We start from the raw sequence: 17,265 nt of genomic DNA on the forward strand, positions 1-17,265 counted from the left end.
CCCGTACCCTAGGGTTAAAAATGACGCGTTCACTGATTCACCGATCGAAATGGATTTGCCGTTTATCCGAGGAGGGTTGGTCCGCGACGACGCCTCCGGCTATACATCTCTTTATCCGCGGCAGAGAATTCACAGCGGCGGTAGCTCGCGTCGCACTTTAAGGGCTGCTGCCATTAAACCGAGGCTCGGGCCGGCGCGGGCCGGCGAGGCGCTTCAAATGATTTGTGGCGCCGGGAAATGGGCGAAGTTTCCACGGCGTTGGGCGATACAAACGACGAATAATATCGTGCTTCGGCTAAGTAAGAGTTGCTTGGCAAAAGTGAAATCTAGTGAAAAGTTGTATTATGTACCTAACTGGCCCGTGGCTTTCCGTGCTCGAGCTCTTATTGGACGTCGAGCGAGACTCTCGAGAATCTTTCTGAATGACGCAAGGGTTAATTGCTACAGAAATCTCCGGGCGAAGATCAGAAATTGAGTTTTACTTTCGCGATCTTAACCCCGTTGCCCCACGACTTCTTTCGCATCTACACTGATTACAACTTCTTTGCCGTTAATAAATTCTTACTAAAGTATCCGTTTCTTCAGTTTCTGTTACATACTTTGTTACTTTGTGTTGTCATCTTTTTGCATTACCGCATTACCGGCACCGTAAAAATCACGTTCCATATAATATTTGTAATTATACTTGTAATGACAGAAATTTTTCCGTCAGTTAAATAAATTAAAGGTATAAATAAAATACAAATGAGATTTCAGTTTGATTTAAAACAGACGATTAATATTCTGCAATTAGTAGATATGATGTTTGAAAATAGTGCAAATCTCATTTGTTCATGAATGCTTCGAGTTGCAGAAGGTGAAAACTGTTGGAAAACAGGGGAGCTTGTCAAAAGTCTCTTCTCCCTAAATCAATGAATTACAATTTTGTCACGCTCGTTTTCAGATTTCAGCAACCCGGTATCGTCAAGGTTCTGGGCAACAGAAAATAGGAAATCATGGTCCGATATTACGATGCCACTTTAACTAAATCGCGGATAAAGGTCGGCTCCCGAAGGATATCGAAGGATCGCGGCTAAAATCGGGAAAGGCGATTCCATCGTGGGAGGCTGAGTGACTAGTGATTTGCTAAAGTGTTTCCTAACGTTTGGAAACGCGAGGGGTGAATCTGTTGAGCTCGACCCCCGTGGATAACTACGGTTAATGCCTTCTCGACCGGTGCTGGTTGAATACTAAAATGCACCCACGTAGGATCGGCGTGAAAGTTGATAAAAGCGCAAATGTCAGCGGAGATTCGTGGGGCACACACGCGTCGTTGGCAACCTGTTTCGATCGCGGCAACGTTTTTGTTCTGGAGATACGCCCACGCGTTCGATCGTGACGTCCAGTGACGTGTTGCAACGTAATCAGCCCGGAGCATCCTCGCCCGAAGAATGAGCATCGAGACCATTTAACGTACCACCTACGTTCGCGTGTAAAGGTCATAGTAAACGCTTTGACGCACCTGTCGACGAGGGTAGTCGATAACCATCCCCGAACTTCTGCAGTCTCGATTCAACAAAATTTTTTTCGTATTTTATTCGATTCAATTAAAATTGCAATGTAAAGTGGCGCCAACATGTGACCCCAATTGCTTTTTCAAAATCCTCGTCTCTCGCAAATGTTAATGAAATTAAGAAGTTACAACGGATCAGCGTAAAAGGTAATTTTAAAAGTTAGATTTTGAATAATTCTATCGCCCACATGTGTCGCCCACGATCTCTGATACGTCAGATATTTTTTACGAGAAAACCGACCCTGCTTTGATCGAAAGAATGACGAATTCTAAATCTGGGAAGCCTTTTTCTCGTACGCGTATTTACGTTCAAAGATCCACACCAGATATTCCCTGAAGTTTCCATGATCTCCGATTCATCAAAATTTTTCCAAGAAAACCGACCCTTCTTTGATCGAAAAGACTCCTAGGTCTAAAAAGTTCGCGTCGGGGTATTTACGTTAATAGACGACAGAGTGGATAATGCGAAGGCGTAGCCACCGTGAACTGAAAAGGGTGAACAGTCCTCGCAGGTATGTATTGCCGGGTTCTTTCAATTCGACAGTCAACAGTGGTCGCCGACTAAAGGAAATCGATGGATCGCGAGCGTGTGTACGCGGGTAGCGTTGCCTAACACAATGGCCTCTCTTTAAAGTCTCCTTTGCAGTCTAGGAAAGACGCGCGACCCCTAAATTGCATTTGAATAAAGCAATTTGTGCACACAGCGTAATCCAATTCGGTCTTCTCGCTAGTTTTCGCGTCCGCGAAAGCACCGATAAATCAACCAGTTGCGCGGCGCCGCGCATCGAGCCGAGCACACCCCGCCGATATAACCATATGGCTTAATTTCATTCGTCTCAACCCGTAATTCCTACCCCCACGGAGAAAAAAGACCGCCCAGCGCGCGTGACCGTCCCACGGTCTTTCCATTCGCAGCTACTATGCAAGCGACGACGCCTCGTTCCTGTTGCATTGCCATTAGCTTCTCGAATCGTCGCCGTCCAACGACCCAATAAACCCTTTAATTTATGCTAAATGACCAGTTATGCGACGCGAGAACGATACGACTTTGCGATTACGAGCCCTTGGCTTGGAGCAGTGTTTCAGAAACGTTATCTAATTAGTTCATGGGGATGAAGTTGAACTTAACCCCCTACACTATTATAGTCCGTTAAGATCAGATATTGTTAATCACCGCTAATTTTCGTACAACATGAAAATTTTCTGTATTAATAACAAGTGATAAATAAATGTAACATATATTTGAATGTCTTTAAAATAATATTTATAACAAATACATCAAATCTGCGGTCTAAAAATTTACGTTGAAATAAAATTGTATTGGTACATTGACGATTTTTTGGAGTAAATGCGGGTATGCGGTGAATATGATTTTGTCTTTTGTTTAGCATCAGTGTAAGATAAATCATACCACAATGGAGACACTTGTCCATACAGCAACAACCAATGGAGCTATATTCAGCTATCACAAGGATGCTTTAGTGGAAAATTCAGGCACATCTAAATTCCAAACAAATGCAGTCTGATTTGTACAAAGATGTAAAAAGCAGAAGTAATTTGATTAGAGGCTCGCCGAATCTGCGTCGAACGTAACGAATGGGTCAACTAATTATGAACGGCGCTGTATATAACATTTAAACGGTCGTTGCATCGTGATACGTACACCAAAATGGCTAGAAAGAAAAAGAGAGAGAGAGAGAGAGAGAGAGGGGAGGGATGGAGAGAGGGAGAGAAAAGAGGAGCGAGAGAAAATGGGAAAAAGAGAGAGGGTGCGAGAGTGATAGAGAGAGGGCAGTCGATTCAACACAGATTCGAGATACGGCGTCAAATAGTGCAGCAGTGTAGAACGGGTTAGAGCAGCACATTCGAAATCGCGCGGAATCAATAAACGATTAACTCTTACGGCCTCGACGGACGATGTTCACGCGAGTTCTACTCGATTCCCGTGAATACCCTGCGCCAGGATACTCTCTCTCTCTCTCTTTCTCTCCCCCCTCCCCTCTCTCTCTGCTCTGCTTGGTCCGCGCGACAGGCTCGATCTTGGCCTAATTTCGAGCGGAGCGTGACAGGAGCATCTAAGAAAACAGCGAGGAGAAATCAATAAACCAAGCCCCCTTCGAGCCGAGGATCCGACGCCGCAGCATCGTCCTGAATCGCTCGAAACCGCTCGAAAACTATCGGGCCTCGTCTCGGCGATTATCGAACGCGATCCGATCCGATTCGATCCGATGGCTCGAGCGTTATCGTCGCCACAGAAGCCGAATAACGGCGCAATTAACCGACGATCGCGATCAAACGTATCACTTCCCTTTCCAACGGAACGCAACTGGAAAATCGGGTCGATCGTGTATCGCGAATCGATGACATAAACATTGAGAACAGCTTGTCGGATCGAGGAACTTCCAGGAGTTGCATCGAGCAGAAAACGAAACGCAAAGGAGAATAGTCCAAGGCAGGTGAGACAGCTATGCTATGGAACAGAGCTAACACTGAACAGCCAAAATGAATACATTCCAGTTGCACCTATCCTGGGTGTACAACAGCACCAGCTCGACTTCCGGTTATAGAAAAATCTCCTACTCGGCAGAGCTACAGATCTTTATGCAAGTAGTTTCGCACAAACCTTTGCGAAAGATCGATTTTGATTCCAAGGAAGTGTTTGTAGACAAATACATAACTGCGAACGAGAAGTATTTGTCCTGACATTAGGGGTCGCCTTATGTTCCAAAGGAGCTAGTCCACTTTACAACACCGTGCTTCAGGAGACTAACGAGGCTTTGAATGCACAAAGATCCATAGTTCGGAAAAAAAATTGCTGGCTCGGGTAACTCGCACCGATGAATTTACATAGATTAGAGTTGGACCAGTTCAATCCTAGGGACACGGAGCTTCGACAGCGATCGAGTAACCAAGTTCGACACAGGACTACTATCCTCGAAAGACGAATAATAAGAAAGGCCAGATTATTTCCGAACAATTTCCGGTTCCGGGGAGTCGAGCTGATCCTGATTGCATTATGGCGCATTTTGTACACCAAGGACACGGTATGGTATGATCGCGGGACAAGTATTTTGTCGCCAATGTGTACAATTAATTGAGAACATCTAATTAACGGAACATCTAGAAAAAAACACCAGGTAAAGAGAAAAAGAAACAGAGAGAAAGAGAGAAATACAGAGAAAGAGAGAGAGAGAGAGAGAGAGAGAGAGAGAGAGAGGGAGAGAGAGAGAGAAAGAAAGAGAAAGAGAAAAGAAGAGAGAGAAAGAGACAGCCATCTCACCGCCCGCCACAGCTCAAAGCACTCACGAAATTCTCACGGGGGTAGACACGACAAAGGGGGCCACCATGTATCGGTTTTCTTTTTTCGTCTGACAAGAATCCTATCTCTACGCCGGGACAGAGTCTGGGCTTCCCGTGGTTCGCTCTTTTTTAACCTAACAAAAACCGATCGCACTGCTCCGTATGCGGACCGGTGAACGCCGTGGTGCCACCTGACAGACTCCGGGAAATTTGAGAAAACAGGATTTCCTTCGGCCCATGCGCGTGAACTTTAATCGAATTTTCGCGTCGCAGTGACGACCACGGCGCCGGGCCTTCACCATGGTCCTGCCGCTCAAAATTTAAATTTTCCGCGGCTCGAGATCCTCTCGCGGCCAACCCTTTAGCCCTTGATTCGCATTTTCTTTATTTCCGACCGATGTTCGATTATTCAAATTTTATCGATTAAATGCGGTTTTTTAATTGCTAATTTTACTTCCGATAGATTGGCCCGCGCGGGAACAATGACAGCGCATGACAAATGGCGGGCGCTTTCGACATTGGTGAAAGAGAGATTTCTGCTCGTTGATGCATTTCAAGGGTTTTCGATAATAGCTTAGATTATGGAACAGCGTGGCAAGAAGCTTTTGCAAAATTACTCACGTTTTTGTTGGTTTCGGATCCGCCCGCTCGATATAGGAAAGTTGAATAGATTAGCAGGACACTGAGCACTAAACGATTGGGCGGGTAATGAGCCGTGACTTATACATCTTGATGCAGCATGGGAAATTGGGTACGTTTTGCCATCTGCGAGGAAACGTCACAACTAACTGCTGCGGCGGCAGTTTTCCTTTGTACCTACAACGCGAGAAAATATGTAAATATTTATAACATTTAATGCATGTAATATGATATTTGTTACAGTTCTGGTTGCATTTTGGGCATGGAACCGACTATCTTATGTTTAGAATGATATTGTTACAGTCGACATTCGGTAATGAATCCTACTTCTGCACACCTCTAGGCCGCAGTTTGATCCATTAAAGATTGTCAGTATAGAAATTTTCTTTGCTCTGATTGATTGGTAATTTGCTGGAGAAATAGAGCTGACGCCACAGTCAAAGAAAAAGAGGGAAAATAGCGACTGAGCAAGAAAACATGAAATCAGACAAATGCATGTGAAACAAATCACACCGACAAACGATGCAGCTTGTCTCTTTCTACTGTGCTCACGATCTCACTTTCTCCCCGCATTTGTTTGGTTAGCTCGCCATTAGAGGCATGCGGCGCGAGATTCGATTTTTAAAGAAGCTTCAAATAATAAAATTTGTTACCTCATAAGGTACTTAAAAAGGTATTTACGGAGTCTATTCACTGTTTGAAAAATCCATTTTACGTCAACACTACTTCACAGCCATTAACTCTATGCAATTGTTGATTTCAAATTAGTTATAGAACGCGATCGAAGTTTCTTCCGATCTATAACTGATTGGAAATCGAAAGGTACATCGATTGCTCGAGTCTCACCACGTGAAATCAGTCGAACGTCAAACCAGAATTCGTTTTGGCTCCCTTTCTAACAACGCAAGTTTTGCTTATTTAGTATCGCTTTAATAATAATATAGAAAATTTCTATATTAATCCTCGCTAACGAATCGAGCTGCGGCCTGGAAACGTGTGGGACTAGGATCCATCAGTTTATTGATTTTCCATTTGTTGTTTTTAAAGGTCCTCGGAATGACGGCGTGTGTCACGTGGTCAGAATCCGGCTGAACCGTCACGTCGTGACAATGGCTGCTCCGGTAAAGAAGCGTGATATTCAAAGAAATACGGACGACAGGAGTAGCGACGACGATGATCTCAATTCGTCTAACAGTGAAGACAATGAGCACGAAACGGTGGACGAGCAGGTAAGTTCATTTAAATCCTATCTACCGTTTGCATCCTCGTGAGCCACCGCTGCTTTGGCTTAACCTTACTTTCAAACATGCGGTTATTGATACGCGTTTGTTTTTCACTATCATTTGCAACAATTAAAATCGTGATACACGGATTACGATCGCCTAAACTGTCAAGGAAGTTAAAATAAACAACGGACTTGAAGAATCACTACTCGAGCTATCATTGCAATTAACGTGGATGTCGTCCTGTAGACGCAGCATGAAACGCATTCAAAAATTGTTTTATGAAAAAGTATTTGCAACAAAGATATTTCTCGACAGTTTCGAAGGTAAAACTTTAGTGATGTAGGATTAGTGCAATAGGAAATTGGATTCCTTGTTTTGAAATGTGTATTGCGTTTAAGTTAAGTACATTTGAAACTACAGTATTATTAAATTAATTTTTAAGGAACCATATGGCAGATGTACTTCTGTGATGTAAGTCTAGAATTTATATAAACAGGGAATGGAGATACAAGTGGACTTTGAAGGAAGGAACCCGTTAGACCCAGACTACCATGGAGTTAAAACGCTTTTACAGCAACTATTTCTGAAAGCACATATCGATTTGGGTGGGCTCACGGATTTGATAATTTCTCAAAACTATGTGGGCTCGGTTGTTAAACAATCCGATGACATAGAAGACTCTGATGACGAAGAGAGCGATATTAACGATGTATTTGGTGTTACCACAGTAATTAATTTGTCCAGTGGACAGGTAAGCACCTTAGGGGATATATTACAGCTGTAAAAATCAATTAATGCAACTCGAAATTTTTTTTAGAATCATCTCTGTGTTCAACAGCTCAGGGAGCTATTGACACAGCTAGCCAATGAACACGCGACAGATGCAACTAATGCCATGATAAAACAAGTCCTTGAGAACGACTCTGAGGCTCTAGGCTTATTAATTAATGAAAGATTCGTAAACATTCCAGCACAAATCTCCGTGCCACTTTTAGAGAACTTAACTACCGAGATTATGAGAGCAACGAGCAAAAGAATGCCATTTAATTTCGCTTATTACGTGCTGATTTGCAAGTTGTACAAAACTGAGGATCAAAAGGTCGGCAAGAAATCAAAGAGCAAAAAGAAAGACGGCACGGAAGAACCTACAATATTATGGAGTAACCCTGAAGAGGAGATCTTCGCGGAAGAAGCTACCTCCAGCTTCGAGTTCTCTGTAGAAAAGGACTCTGACAGTGGTTTATCGGGCACGTGGGCTGAAACGGACAATGAAATGATTCCTTATAGAAGGGTGCTTCTGTTCGAAGCGAGCAAGCTCCAACAGATTATCGATAAAATCAAAGTACACGTGTCCTTTTTCTAAAAATAAACCTAAACTCTCGACCCAAAGGACTAACAATGATTCGTATTCCTACAAAATCCTTTCTTCGGTATACTAAAGGAAGGTGGACGCTTCACAGGAATAATATCTGCGATATCTTTTGTACAATGAACTGTATCCTACATATACAGTACATGTAACCAGCTTTTTACAATACACCTTTTTTCACAACGCTTACCGCAAACGATTTCCGTCACTTCTCCCTTAACCGACATTTATTCGCTTCGCTTTACACATAGAAAAATACGTAAGCCTACATAGTTCGTTCGATGGTAAAAAATTTACTTTACGACTAAATAAATAACGTCATAGTAAATCTTATTCTCTAATTAAATCTTATTATTAAGAATAGCTCTTTGATTCGAAGATCGCAATAACAAGCGGCACATTTCAAGGCTCGCGCGTTTCAGTACTAACAGTACCAATTAGGGGGATGCTTCCGTAGTTGGGAAAGGTTGTTTCACGGGCTTCGCTCTTCTTCTCATGGTACCTAAGATGTTTAGCATCTCTGACACCGCTGGAGGTGCGTTTTCCGCTTCCTGTCGTCTCCTCCTTTGCTCCTCTCTCTGTTTCTGCAACCAATCATTGCACATGAATCGTTCACTAAAAAGGAAAGAATCGATCGAATCACTTACATCTGTCTGTTTCAAGGTAAATCGTCCTCCTTTGATCTGATTGATGATGTCGTCAATTGCTGAAACGGGGGACGAGATTTAAATTTCATTGAACGAATTTGAAATGTTACTGCTGACCCAGAGACCCAATTACCTGGCTGTTGAGTAACCGTCGGTGTCTTCTTCGCGATCCCAAGCATGTTCTCCATATCCGCGACCGCATTACGCTCCGAATTCATCTTTTCCTTCGTCAGCAATTTGATCGACGCCGCTTGTCCGCCGTTGGAGAACATCGGCGGCGGAGGTGGAGGTGGCGGAGGAGGTTTGCAATGGTTGCTCTCCATTTCACCGATCTTCGTCTTCAGACTTTCAATCACGTTCTCCAGTTCTTCCACTGACTTTTCCGCCCTTTCAGCCCTCTGGGTAGCCACGTCCAGCTCAGACTCCGCTAGCTTCAGCTTCTCCTCCACTATTTCGAACTCGACGTTCGATTCCTTCTCCTCTAGCTTCTCTTCCAACATCTGTATGTCGGAAGCGTGGCTCTGTTGCTCCTCCTCTAGCAGTCTCTTCAACGATTCGACCTCTTGAAGAACAGCCAGTAGCCTTCCGTTCGCGTCGTCGCCAACTTCGGCCATCAGGAGCGCGCTCTGATGGGCCAACACGTTCCTCTCCTTTATCGCCTGTTTCAGACAAAATAATCGTTCCAACAACTGTGCAAGAACGTACAGCACATAGGTGACACAATATATGTACGCTTACCATCTCTGCCTCTATCTTGATTATTTTCGCGTTCTCTCTTTCGCGATCGCATTGCACATTCAGTGCCTGTACTTCCTCCGCTACCATCTTCGTCACCCTCGCCATGTTCTCCTTCTGCACCTTCATCTCATTCACTTTCTCCTCATCTACATAAAAATATTAATCAGTTTTCCCGAAAACATCATCGAGTGAAATTTTATCGCATACATTTTTGCCTGAGATTCCTCTCTTCGTCCAACTGAGTGGTCAGTTGCATCACCTGCTCCTGCGCCTCGAACTCTTGCAGCCTAGCCGAATGTAACTCTGTCTGCAACCGGGCTATGTCTTTGCTCAATTCTGAAAGAAGGTTCGTTTGATTATTTGTCGGGACGAGTTCAACGAGCAAGATAAACATACCTTTCACTGTTTCTCGAAGCTGATCGACATCCTCGAAGTTCGAGTCGACCTCGTCCGACAATTCGAGATCCAACGATCCGTCGGAGTTGGTTTGCTGCAGTTTCTGCGTTATGATCTGCGACCTTCGTTTCAGTTCGCGGTTCTGTCTGTACCACTGCAAAGATTTCCAACCGTTGATAAATCACGAACGAGATAGCGAAAAGGACGAACGACTGTTTGGTCTTTACCTGCGTCGCCTGTTGCATCGCTTTATGCATCGCGCCCGTCTCGACGTCGTACTGATGCTTTAGCTGCTCGTATTCTTTACACACCGCTTCCGAAACTGTGGAAATGTTACCAAAATCAACGCTAAAGCTATTTTTATACCATTCTATTCCTTTAACAAGCACTCCATTTGCTAAATGGATCAGCGGTATTTAATCGGAGCGCTTCAACAAAATTACAAAAAATACCGTACCGGTTCGCATCTTCTGCAGTTTCTGCTCCTTCTCCTGCACCTGCGACTGCAGAGTGCTGTTCTGCCTCTGCAGCTGCTGGAGTTTCTTTTCCAGATCGACATGGTCCTTGCTCACTGAAATTCCCGAACAATGTTTTGACCAGATTGTACATCTCGAATGCGACCTGCATCGATCCTACATGTTTCTACGCGTAACCCCGGCGACATTTAATTCCGATCGATTTATAATACTAACGCGTACGCCTGCTGACTAATCAAACGTCACGGCGGTCGTTTCGCATGCACGAGTGAATCACGACCGAATAATGGTCAAGTTGCATTACAGATGATCGACCGTGAACTATAATCACGCATCAACCACTTCCCTTTCGCCGTGTATCCTCGTCAACGCCTCTGTCTCTTTACGTAAGTCTATTATAGACACCTCTGAGCGTCCTTAGAATAACAGATCAATAGACTGCGGCTCGCTGCCAAGGCGAATTGATCTCGTATTAAAGTCGCAACTGTAGAAACTCGGAAAATTCCGATGCAAAATGTTGCTTTATGGTCTACATCGAAAATCAAAAGTTCTTAGCGTTCGAACATTTGCAAACTACTGCTCCGGAAAATATTACAATTTTAAAGAAATCTTTATCTCGAGGGTGTCAACGCTGTGTTTTCACAAGATTCGAGACTCGGCTCGACGTTCGCCAGACGTATCGCGCGGCAGTGTAATCGAATTAACGGGTAGGAAGGCACTGTTTCGTCGCTTCGTTAACGACGACCAATGAAATCGTAATAAAGTTCCGAAACGACTTTAGCCGACGGGATTAGGCTCGTCACGCCCGCGAAACTTTCTTATGATTCGTTAATTACCGGCCTCGCTCTTCTGCAGCAACAATTTCCGTCTCTTCTCCGACTCCTCGTACTTGCTCTTCCATTTGCCCTCGATGCTGTTGCTGCGTGTCAATTTCGGCATAGAGTCGCAGCTAGACTTCCATGTCGTCTTCTCTTCGGGAGCGTGTCGCACCTCGATGCTCGAGGCCGACAGAATGTTGTTCTTTGGTCGTAGTTGAACGGAAGCGTCGAGCTTCTCGAAGGACGCCTTTTGGGCCGCCACCGAGACGCCTCTGGACAGCTTCTCGAAGGACCCGCGACGGGCCGGGGGACACCTCTCCTGGGCCTTAATCGCGCTCGGTATCCTCGGCACCGGTATGTGAGAATGAATTACGCCCGAGGCCGTCCGCGCCGGCTCCGCGCTCAGGACGATCTTCACCTCCGTTTTGTTCATGTCGTTTCTGCGAACATAAGCGTGCCAATGCCCCTGTTATTCAAGCTACATGTATATACGGTTCCGACCAGACCTCAAGACTTCTCTCCCACGTACTGAATCACCATCGCCACTTTTCAACTCGACTTTTATACCGACCATACCTGCTCTTATACAAAACGCTTTACGATCGACGCCGTTATGCTCGTTACCCGGCACAGATTAGCCCCGGTTAACAGCCCTTGGGACCTTCGATGGACGTTCGTCCCGCTCGATATCGCCTTCTCACCCACGTACTGCGATTAACGGTTCCTATCGATCCTGAATATCTAAATCGCCTAATTGTATTTGACTTTTTACGATTAAATGTCTCTTCTCTTATACAATTACGTTCCTATCCTGTCTTACACGACACTGTCGGGGCTCTAGTGTTAATCTTCTGTGAATAACTTTCTACGATCGTTTTGCCAGATCATAATTGAGAAACGTCTTTGTGAATGATAACTTCCTAAATGGCTTCATCGAACTGAAAATAATTTCAAAGTGATTTCGAAATACTGTAAGTTTTAAAATTCTCTAAATGATTTTACCGTGTTGTACTCAATCTACTCATTTTTGTGATAAATGCATAAAATCTGCAGTCCGCTGACGATTGTCTTTGCACCTGGGTTCAGGTATGCATACCTGAACGATTACCTAGATCCCTCGAGCCGACCCGCAATTATTTCCCGATCCCTTATGCCTTAACGCTTAGGGGTAGCTTCTTAACCGTTCCGAACGGAGATTACAGACCAGGCCAGGTACACGCGTTCAAATTCATAACTGACCAATTAAGCGTTAGTATCGACGATGAATCATGAGGTTCGCTTCAATAGCTCGACGAGAAGTGCCGTGAATGATTCGGCCGGCTCTATATTTGGACAAGAAAAAGTATTTCTATTGAAGTGCCGAAGCACCGAGGGGGTTAATAACATCGTCTTTTCCTAAAAATATATCGGTCGCGGTCGCACCCCCTGCAGCCAAGTCAGGTTTGAAATAGCCGTGCTCGTCAAAATGTGTCCGTGACTAATCTCGATACCACGAATCTGGGAAATACTGGGAAACCGCATATCGCGGTTCTCGTTCCGGGATAACTTACCGATTAGAGATTATTTTGGCTCGTTAGCGAGTCCAGTTATAAAGGACAGTCCCTTGAAGAACTCGCATTGACACTCAACGAAACTAAAAATCACTTTTCACTCGGTACTTGCTATTTCATCGAGAGATCAAGCTAATGTACATTTGTTGCAACGACCACCGACACGCCAGAAGCTAAAAGTAGAAAAATTTGTCGTATCAACTGTGCGCGATAACGAGATACACACAGAAGCACACGCTGAACTACACGGACTATAGTCTCATTGCTCGAACGCCGCGAGGAATAGCACCATTCTGTAAATGTGTACGATCGACGGGTTCTTCTCGCATCGCAGGGCTGTTTACGGCTTCAGGCGATCGAGATCGGAGAAGTGCTTGCGGATCGGTAGCGGACGCGAGACTGCACACGTGGTTGGTCGTCGTGGGAGTCAGCCGAGAATCTCCCGCAAACACACGAACGCTAATTCGTCGGAATGCGTGCGTCACTGTCGCGCTGGATGATCGTTAACGGAACCCTCGGTCGACGTCATTCTGGAAAGTCTGACGTTTCGGCCACTTTCGCGGTAAGTTGTTGGACAAGGGCCAGTAACAGCAGCGGCAGCAGCAGCCGCTATGGCTATGGCTATGCGGATAGCGTGTGCCTTCTTCCTCTTGGCTTCTCTGCCAACGAAACCATCGACATAACGCGGCTCGGAACGCTTATCGCCGGCCTAACACGAATATCGATCTCAAATCTTGCATGCTCCACTTAAAACGTCATTACGCCGTTCAAATGTCGCTTGCACCTATGGTTTCGTTACGACCACGTCCCCTTTACCTTCCACCGACCATCGACCATTCCTACTTTCACTTCTGTCGAGCAAAACTGCGCGGTTAATTCACCAAACTGAAATTCCCTCCCTCCGAAGCATATTACGATTGCCACGTGCTCCTGGATGAACGACCGGGCTTGGGCCGCAGAGTTTTACGGATACTGTGGAATTTATGCGAAATGGAAATGTTGCGGGATGATAAAGATAAGTAAATTGTAAATGTAACTCTTCCTTTAACACTTTGCACGAGCGACAATAATTTCGACAACAATCTTAAAGTTTTCCAAGATCTTAGTTCGTTATTGTCATAAATGCAAAAAATCCGGAATCTACCGATCACCGTGTAATAGGATCCGCAACGATTTATTTGCAGAAAGATACGCGAGACTCCGAAGACATTCTACGATTGGCGCGTGACGATAAGCGACTAAACCTAAACACGACCGCGTTGAGCCTACTAACAGAGTTCGCAAAGATTTGCGTAAAGATCCACGATCTGCCGATCACCAATTATAATACTGCCTAAAATCGAATGAACGCAGCTATCGTTTCAGTCGTCGGGCAAACCGGCCGAAGGAACCTCCGTCAATGACTTTTTCGACCGATAACGTTTCCGTGTAATCAGTGTTCGCATTGCCACCGATTCCCCCGCATTACAGTCATATTTGACGCGGTGAAATCACAGGGGCGGTTCCATGGGAATACCGCGGATTCCGGGGGCCGCTTTAGTCCGTCCCCGACTATTTTTAATTCACGCTCGGCCTCGCGTGAATCCTCGCGCGACGACGGACGTACATGTACGTATTCACGCTTCAGGAAGAGCGAAATGATAATTTCGAACGTGCTGTGTCATGCGAGAGCCTCCGGGGTCGCGATGCGACGGTCATGTAGATCGTTGCACTTCTACGAGCGCAACCGTCGCTTGCGATTCAATCGATCACCTCGTTCGCGTCGTTTTACCATTTACGATCGAGGAACCGACGAGGTCTCCTCCTCTCACATCGCGGATCAGACGCGATTTCTAGACGCAGCGACCATCGGGAATGGAGCGCGATTCTTCTTCGGTCGCCGGCAATGCGAGTTTGCTGCGCTCGCCCTACGGATATTCGCGCGTTTACAGTCACCGTGAACGATCCAATTGTTTTCTTCAGTTTTTCAAACACGAGCGCTCTCGTTTCCGAGGATCAAAGTTCACCAGACGTGACACGTCCGATAGTAAACCGTAGATTTTTACAAGGTTGAAGAATTCGTTGGCCTTTCGCCGGACAGCGCTTCTCGATCTTTTTCTTTCGGGGCAAGCGGAGAGACAAGAAACGGCAAACCACCGAGAATTTGCTACAGTCTGAATCGAATGATGAACTTTGCTAAATGTGAAAGCGAACTGGGGATATTTATAGGATGACACAACGATTACACGTACGCGAAGCAAGGTCCTCGGTCATCGAATTTCGTCGCGATGCGAGAATCTATTGCGCAACAACGCTATCAAAAAACCGAGTTCCTTCAGCGGCTTTCCCGCAGCTTCGATTCCGATCTATCGCGATCAATGGTGCCACTGTTCCGCTCACTGGCGCGCTTTTCTCCCGTTTCCTACGTGGAAAAACGATCCGCCGAGGAATCGAGGCAACGATTGAGAAAATCGACGGCAGTTTCACGCATGGATCTACGGAGTCACGTGGTAGATCGCCACCGCGGAAAGCCTCGATCCTTTCACTTTTCCCGACTTGAACGTCGTCGAACGTTCCTTGTCGTACTTTCAACGCGATTTCCCGCATTCTCGGGCAGCGTCGACTCGAAAACGAAGGGAACGAAGGTGATCGTACGAACCTCGATCGCTGATGAACGATCACTCGGTCACTGCATTTTCAACGAACACCGTGGTTACCGATGAGACACTCCGAAAGGTTCGCCGTGGAACGATCTTCGGGACAATGGTCTAGCGAAACAATATACTGGAACGAACTGAACAAAGACTCGCGAGGAAAGGAAAGAACGTGCGCGTTCTCCGACGACCGCGCGCATACTGCTCGCACACGGCTGACCGTAATGTCACGTTGACTCCACTCCGGAGGTTCTAGCAGACCCGAAAGAGACCCGAGATTGCGTGCCCTTCCTTTAATGAAACCCTTCTCCGTGTGAGTGAGCGCCAGCAAGGTTTCCTCATTGTCAGCAAAAATCCCAGTCGCGCGCGGGCACGGACACGCACATTCCCGCTTTTGTTTACGAACGATTTCGTGGGTGTTGCGAAAGAGGCGGCGTTGCCGAGGTACCAATTAATTTCATTGCGGTTAATTGCACCTTTTTCTTTGCCCGAGGACTTCTAGCTACCACCCGTCGCAGACAGGTCCTCTGCAATCGACATTCATCGATAATTGGAAGAGAAAAAGGTGACGACTTGAATTTCACAGCCAATTAAGCGGACAATTGCAGAAAATTTGCACGGATATCTTTAAAAAGCCGACGATTATCCTACTAAATAGAAGGTATTCCACCTGCCGTGCTCTGTATCTCGTTCTCCCGATAACCAGGCGCGTCAGAAAGATCTTGAAGCCACGTTAGATAAAGCCACATCTGTTGTAACATTTGCAGCAGCCGTTTTTGCGGCACGCATTACGCAGACAGCTTTAATAGCACCTTATCACCGAGTGTATCAACCGTGAAAGATGCTCTGTGTGTCGGCGACGCTGTAACGAAAGCCTGCGTATGCTCGCAGAATTTCATCGTCGAACGCGCGTAGTAGTCTTGCACGTGTTGCCTAATCGAAACGACCGCAACCGTCGAAATACGTCCTCCTTGGCGAGCAACAGGAGAGAATCGAGCGCTCAATTCGCTGGAATTGACCTCCTCCGATTGTTACCCTTGTTGCGCAGCTGTTCACACATTCGCGAAAAGAGTAACCGAGCAACCGTGAGCGCAGCGTCTACATATGCGGGCTTGAGTCATGATTTCTGAATAATCGTCGGAGCGAGTCTTTGTCCGGGTTCGGTTGCTGCGGCATCACGCTGACGCGTTTCCAGCGCGAACATGTACAATGTACAGTCTTCTACATCGTTGATAAGGAGGATTAGGTAGTCCGGGTCGCCGAGAACAAGTCCCTTGTCACCGATAATAATAACCCAAAGGAATCATCTTCGTTTGCTCGGCAGAGTGTCCGTTCTTATCTAGCTTCCTCGAACGGATCCGACTCCCTCCTTCCTAAAATTTTGCCTAAAACCGTGACATCTGTCTAAATGATCGACGACCTCTCCACTCCTGTCGATCTGTAACTGCGCAGCGAGGATCTGCTGCGCAGAAACGTGGCGATTCAAAATCCAGCTCTCTCTTCCAGCTGCGTTCTCCTACGCGTATTTCCTCGCGACGATCGTCTATTACGTTACGGGCGGTATCGTAACTTTACGCTCTTAACTTTTACCTAGGATCCTCTAATTGTTTTGCGCAACTTGTTCGCTTACCTTTTATTACTGCACTCGGCGGGAACGAGCAAACTGCTCGAGGAGAAGAAAAACGCGCGCGTGTCGAGCACCGCGTGGTTCAAACTCCCGCAGCGGGTCATCATTAAACAGCTTTATTGTCCGGAATTACCCCCCTACTCCCGTCATAACTAAAGAGTCGTGTGAGTCAGCTTCATTAAGTATGTAACGGGTGACTGGACGGTTCACGAACACTGAAAACGAGATAAAGAACCAGCGATTTCAGATTTCGTCGCGGAGGATTCGATTACACATGACCGAGCCTCTCCGGTT

The 17,265-nt window shown here is 45.9% G+C and overlaps 2 protein-coding genes across 8 annotated transcripts; one reads left to right on the forward strand and one right to left on the reverse strand.

Moving 5' to 3' along the window:
- Nucleotides 1–6,554: 6,554 nt before the first annotated feature.
- LOC144476129 (protein BCCIP homolog) lies at nucleotides 6,555–8,264 on the forward strand. 3 transcript variants are annotated; one of them, XM_078192739.1, is made up of 3 exons: nucleotides 6,555–6,720; nucleotides 7,214–7,468; nucleotides 7,535–8,260. In XM_078192739.1, exons 1-3 carry the CDS (start codon nucleotides 6,601–6,603, stop codon nucleotides 8,078–8,080), a joined length of 921 nt encoding a protein of 306 aa, XP_078048865.1. In that variant the 5' UTR covers nucleotides 6,555–6,600; the 3' UTR covers nucleotides 8,081–8,260. The 3 variants fall into 3 exon arrangements, with proteins under 3 accessions (XP_078048865.1, XP_078048864.1, XP_078048863.1); XM_078192738.1 differs by having other exon boundaries at nucleotides 6,586–6,720; nucleotides 7,160–7,468; nucleotides 7,535–8,264; XM_078192737.1 differs by lacking the exon at nucleotides 6,555–6,720 and adding an exon at nucleotides 6,743–7,040 and having other exon boundaries at nucleotides 7,160–7,468; nucleotides 7,535–8,264.
- A 31-nt stretch (nucleotides 8,265–8,295) lies between these two features.
- On the reverse strand, nucleotides 8,296–17,053 carry LOC144476128 (uncharacterized). 5 transcript variants are annotated; one of them, XM_078192736.1, is made up of 10 exons: nucleotides 16,975–17,053; nucleotides 11,180–11,601; nucleotides 10,325–10,438; nucleotides 10,095–10,189; nucleotides 9,868–10,021; nucleotides 9,679–9,807; nucleotides 9,472–9,617; nucleotides 8,867–9,392; nucleotides 8,734–8,792; nucleotides 8,296–8,670 (listed from the first exon to the last, which is right to left on the reverse strand). In XM_078192736.1, the coding sequence occupies exons 2-10, from the start codon at nucleotides 11,592–11,594 to the stop codon at nucleotides 8,524–8,526; spliced, it is 1,785 nt and encodes a 594-aa protein (XP_078048862.1). In that variant the 5' UTR covers nucleotides 11,595–11,601; nucleotides 16,975–17,053; the 3' UTR covers nucleotides 8,296–8,523. The 5 variants fall into 5 exon arrangements, with proteins under 5 accessions (XP_078048862.1, XP_078048861.1, XP_078048859.1 ...); XM_078192735.1 differs by lacking the exon at nucleotides 16,975–17,053 and adding an exon at nucleotides 15,350–15,540; XM_078192733.1 differs by having other exon boundaries at nucleotides 9,679–10,021.
- Between the last annotated feature and the right edge of the window lie 212 nt (nucleotides 17,054–17,265).

The sequence above is a fragment of the Augochlora pura genome, chromosome 10, assembly GCF_028453695.1.
Source record: "Augochlora pura isolate Apur16 chromosome 10, APUR_v2.2.1, whole genome shotgun sequence".
In the NCBI taxonomy this organism is placed as follows: domain Eukaryota; kingdom Metazoa; phylum Arthropoda; class Insecta; order Hymenoptera; family Halictidae; genus Augochlora; species Augochlora pura.

Excerpts from the sequence above, each read along its gene's own strand:
- LOC144476129 (XM_078192739.1), top strand. The coding sequence starts at position 6,601 with ATGGCTGCTCCGGTAAAGAAGCGTGATATTCAAAGAAATACGGACGAC. Across the intron at positions 6,721-7,213 it reads ACGAAACGGTGGACGAGCAG|GGAATGGAGATACAAGTGGA; the intron begins GTAAGTTCATTT and ends TTATATAAACAG. Across the intron at positions 7,469-7,534 it reads TTAATTTGTCCAGTGGACAG|AATCATCTCTGTGTTCAACA; the intron begins GTAAGCACCTTA and ends AATTTTTTTTAG.
- LOC144476128 (XM_078192733.1), bottom strand. The coding sequence starts at position 11,594 with ATGAACAAAACGGAGGTGAAGATCGTCCTGAGCGCGGAGCCGGCGCGG. Across the intron at positions 10,439-11,179 it reads GCTGCAGAAGAGCGAGGCCG|TGAGCAAGGACCATGTCGAT; the intron begins GTAATTAACGAA and ends CGGGAATTTCAG. Across the intron at positions 8,671-8,733 it reads TTACCTTGAAACAGACAGAT|AAACAGAGAGAGGAGCAAAG; the intron begins GTAAGTGATTCG and ends GATTGGTTGCAG.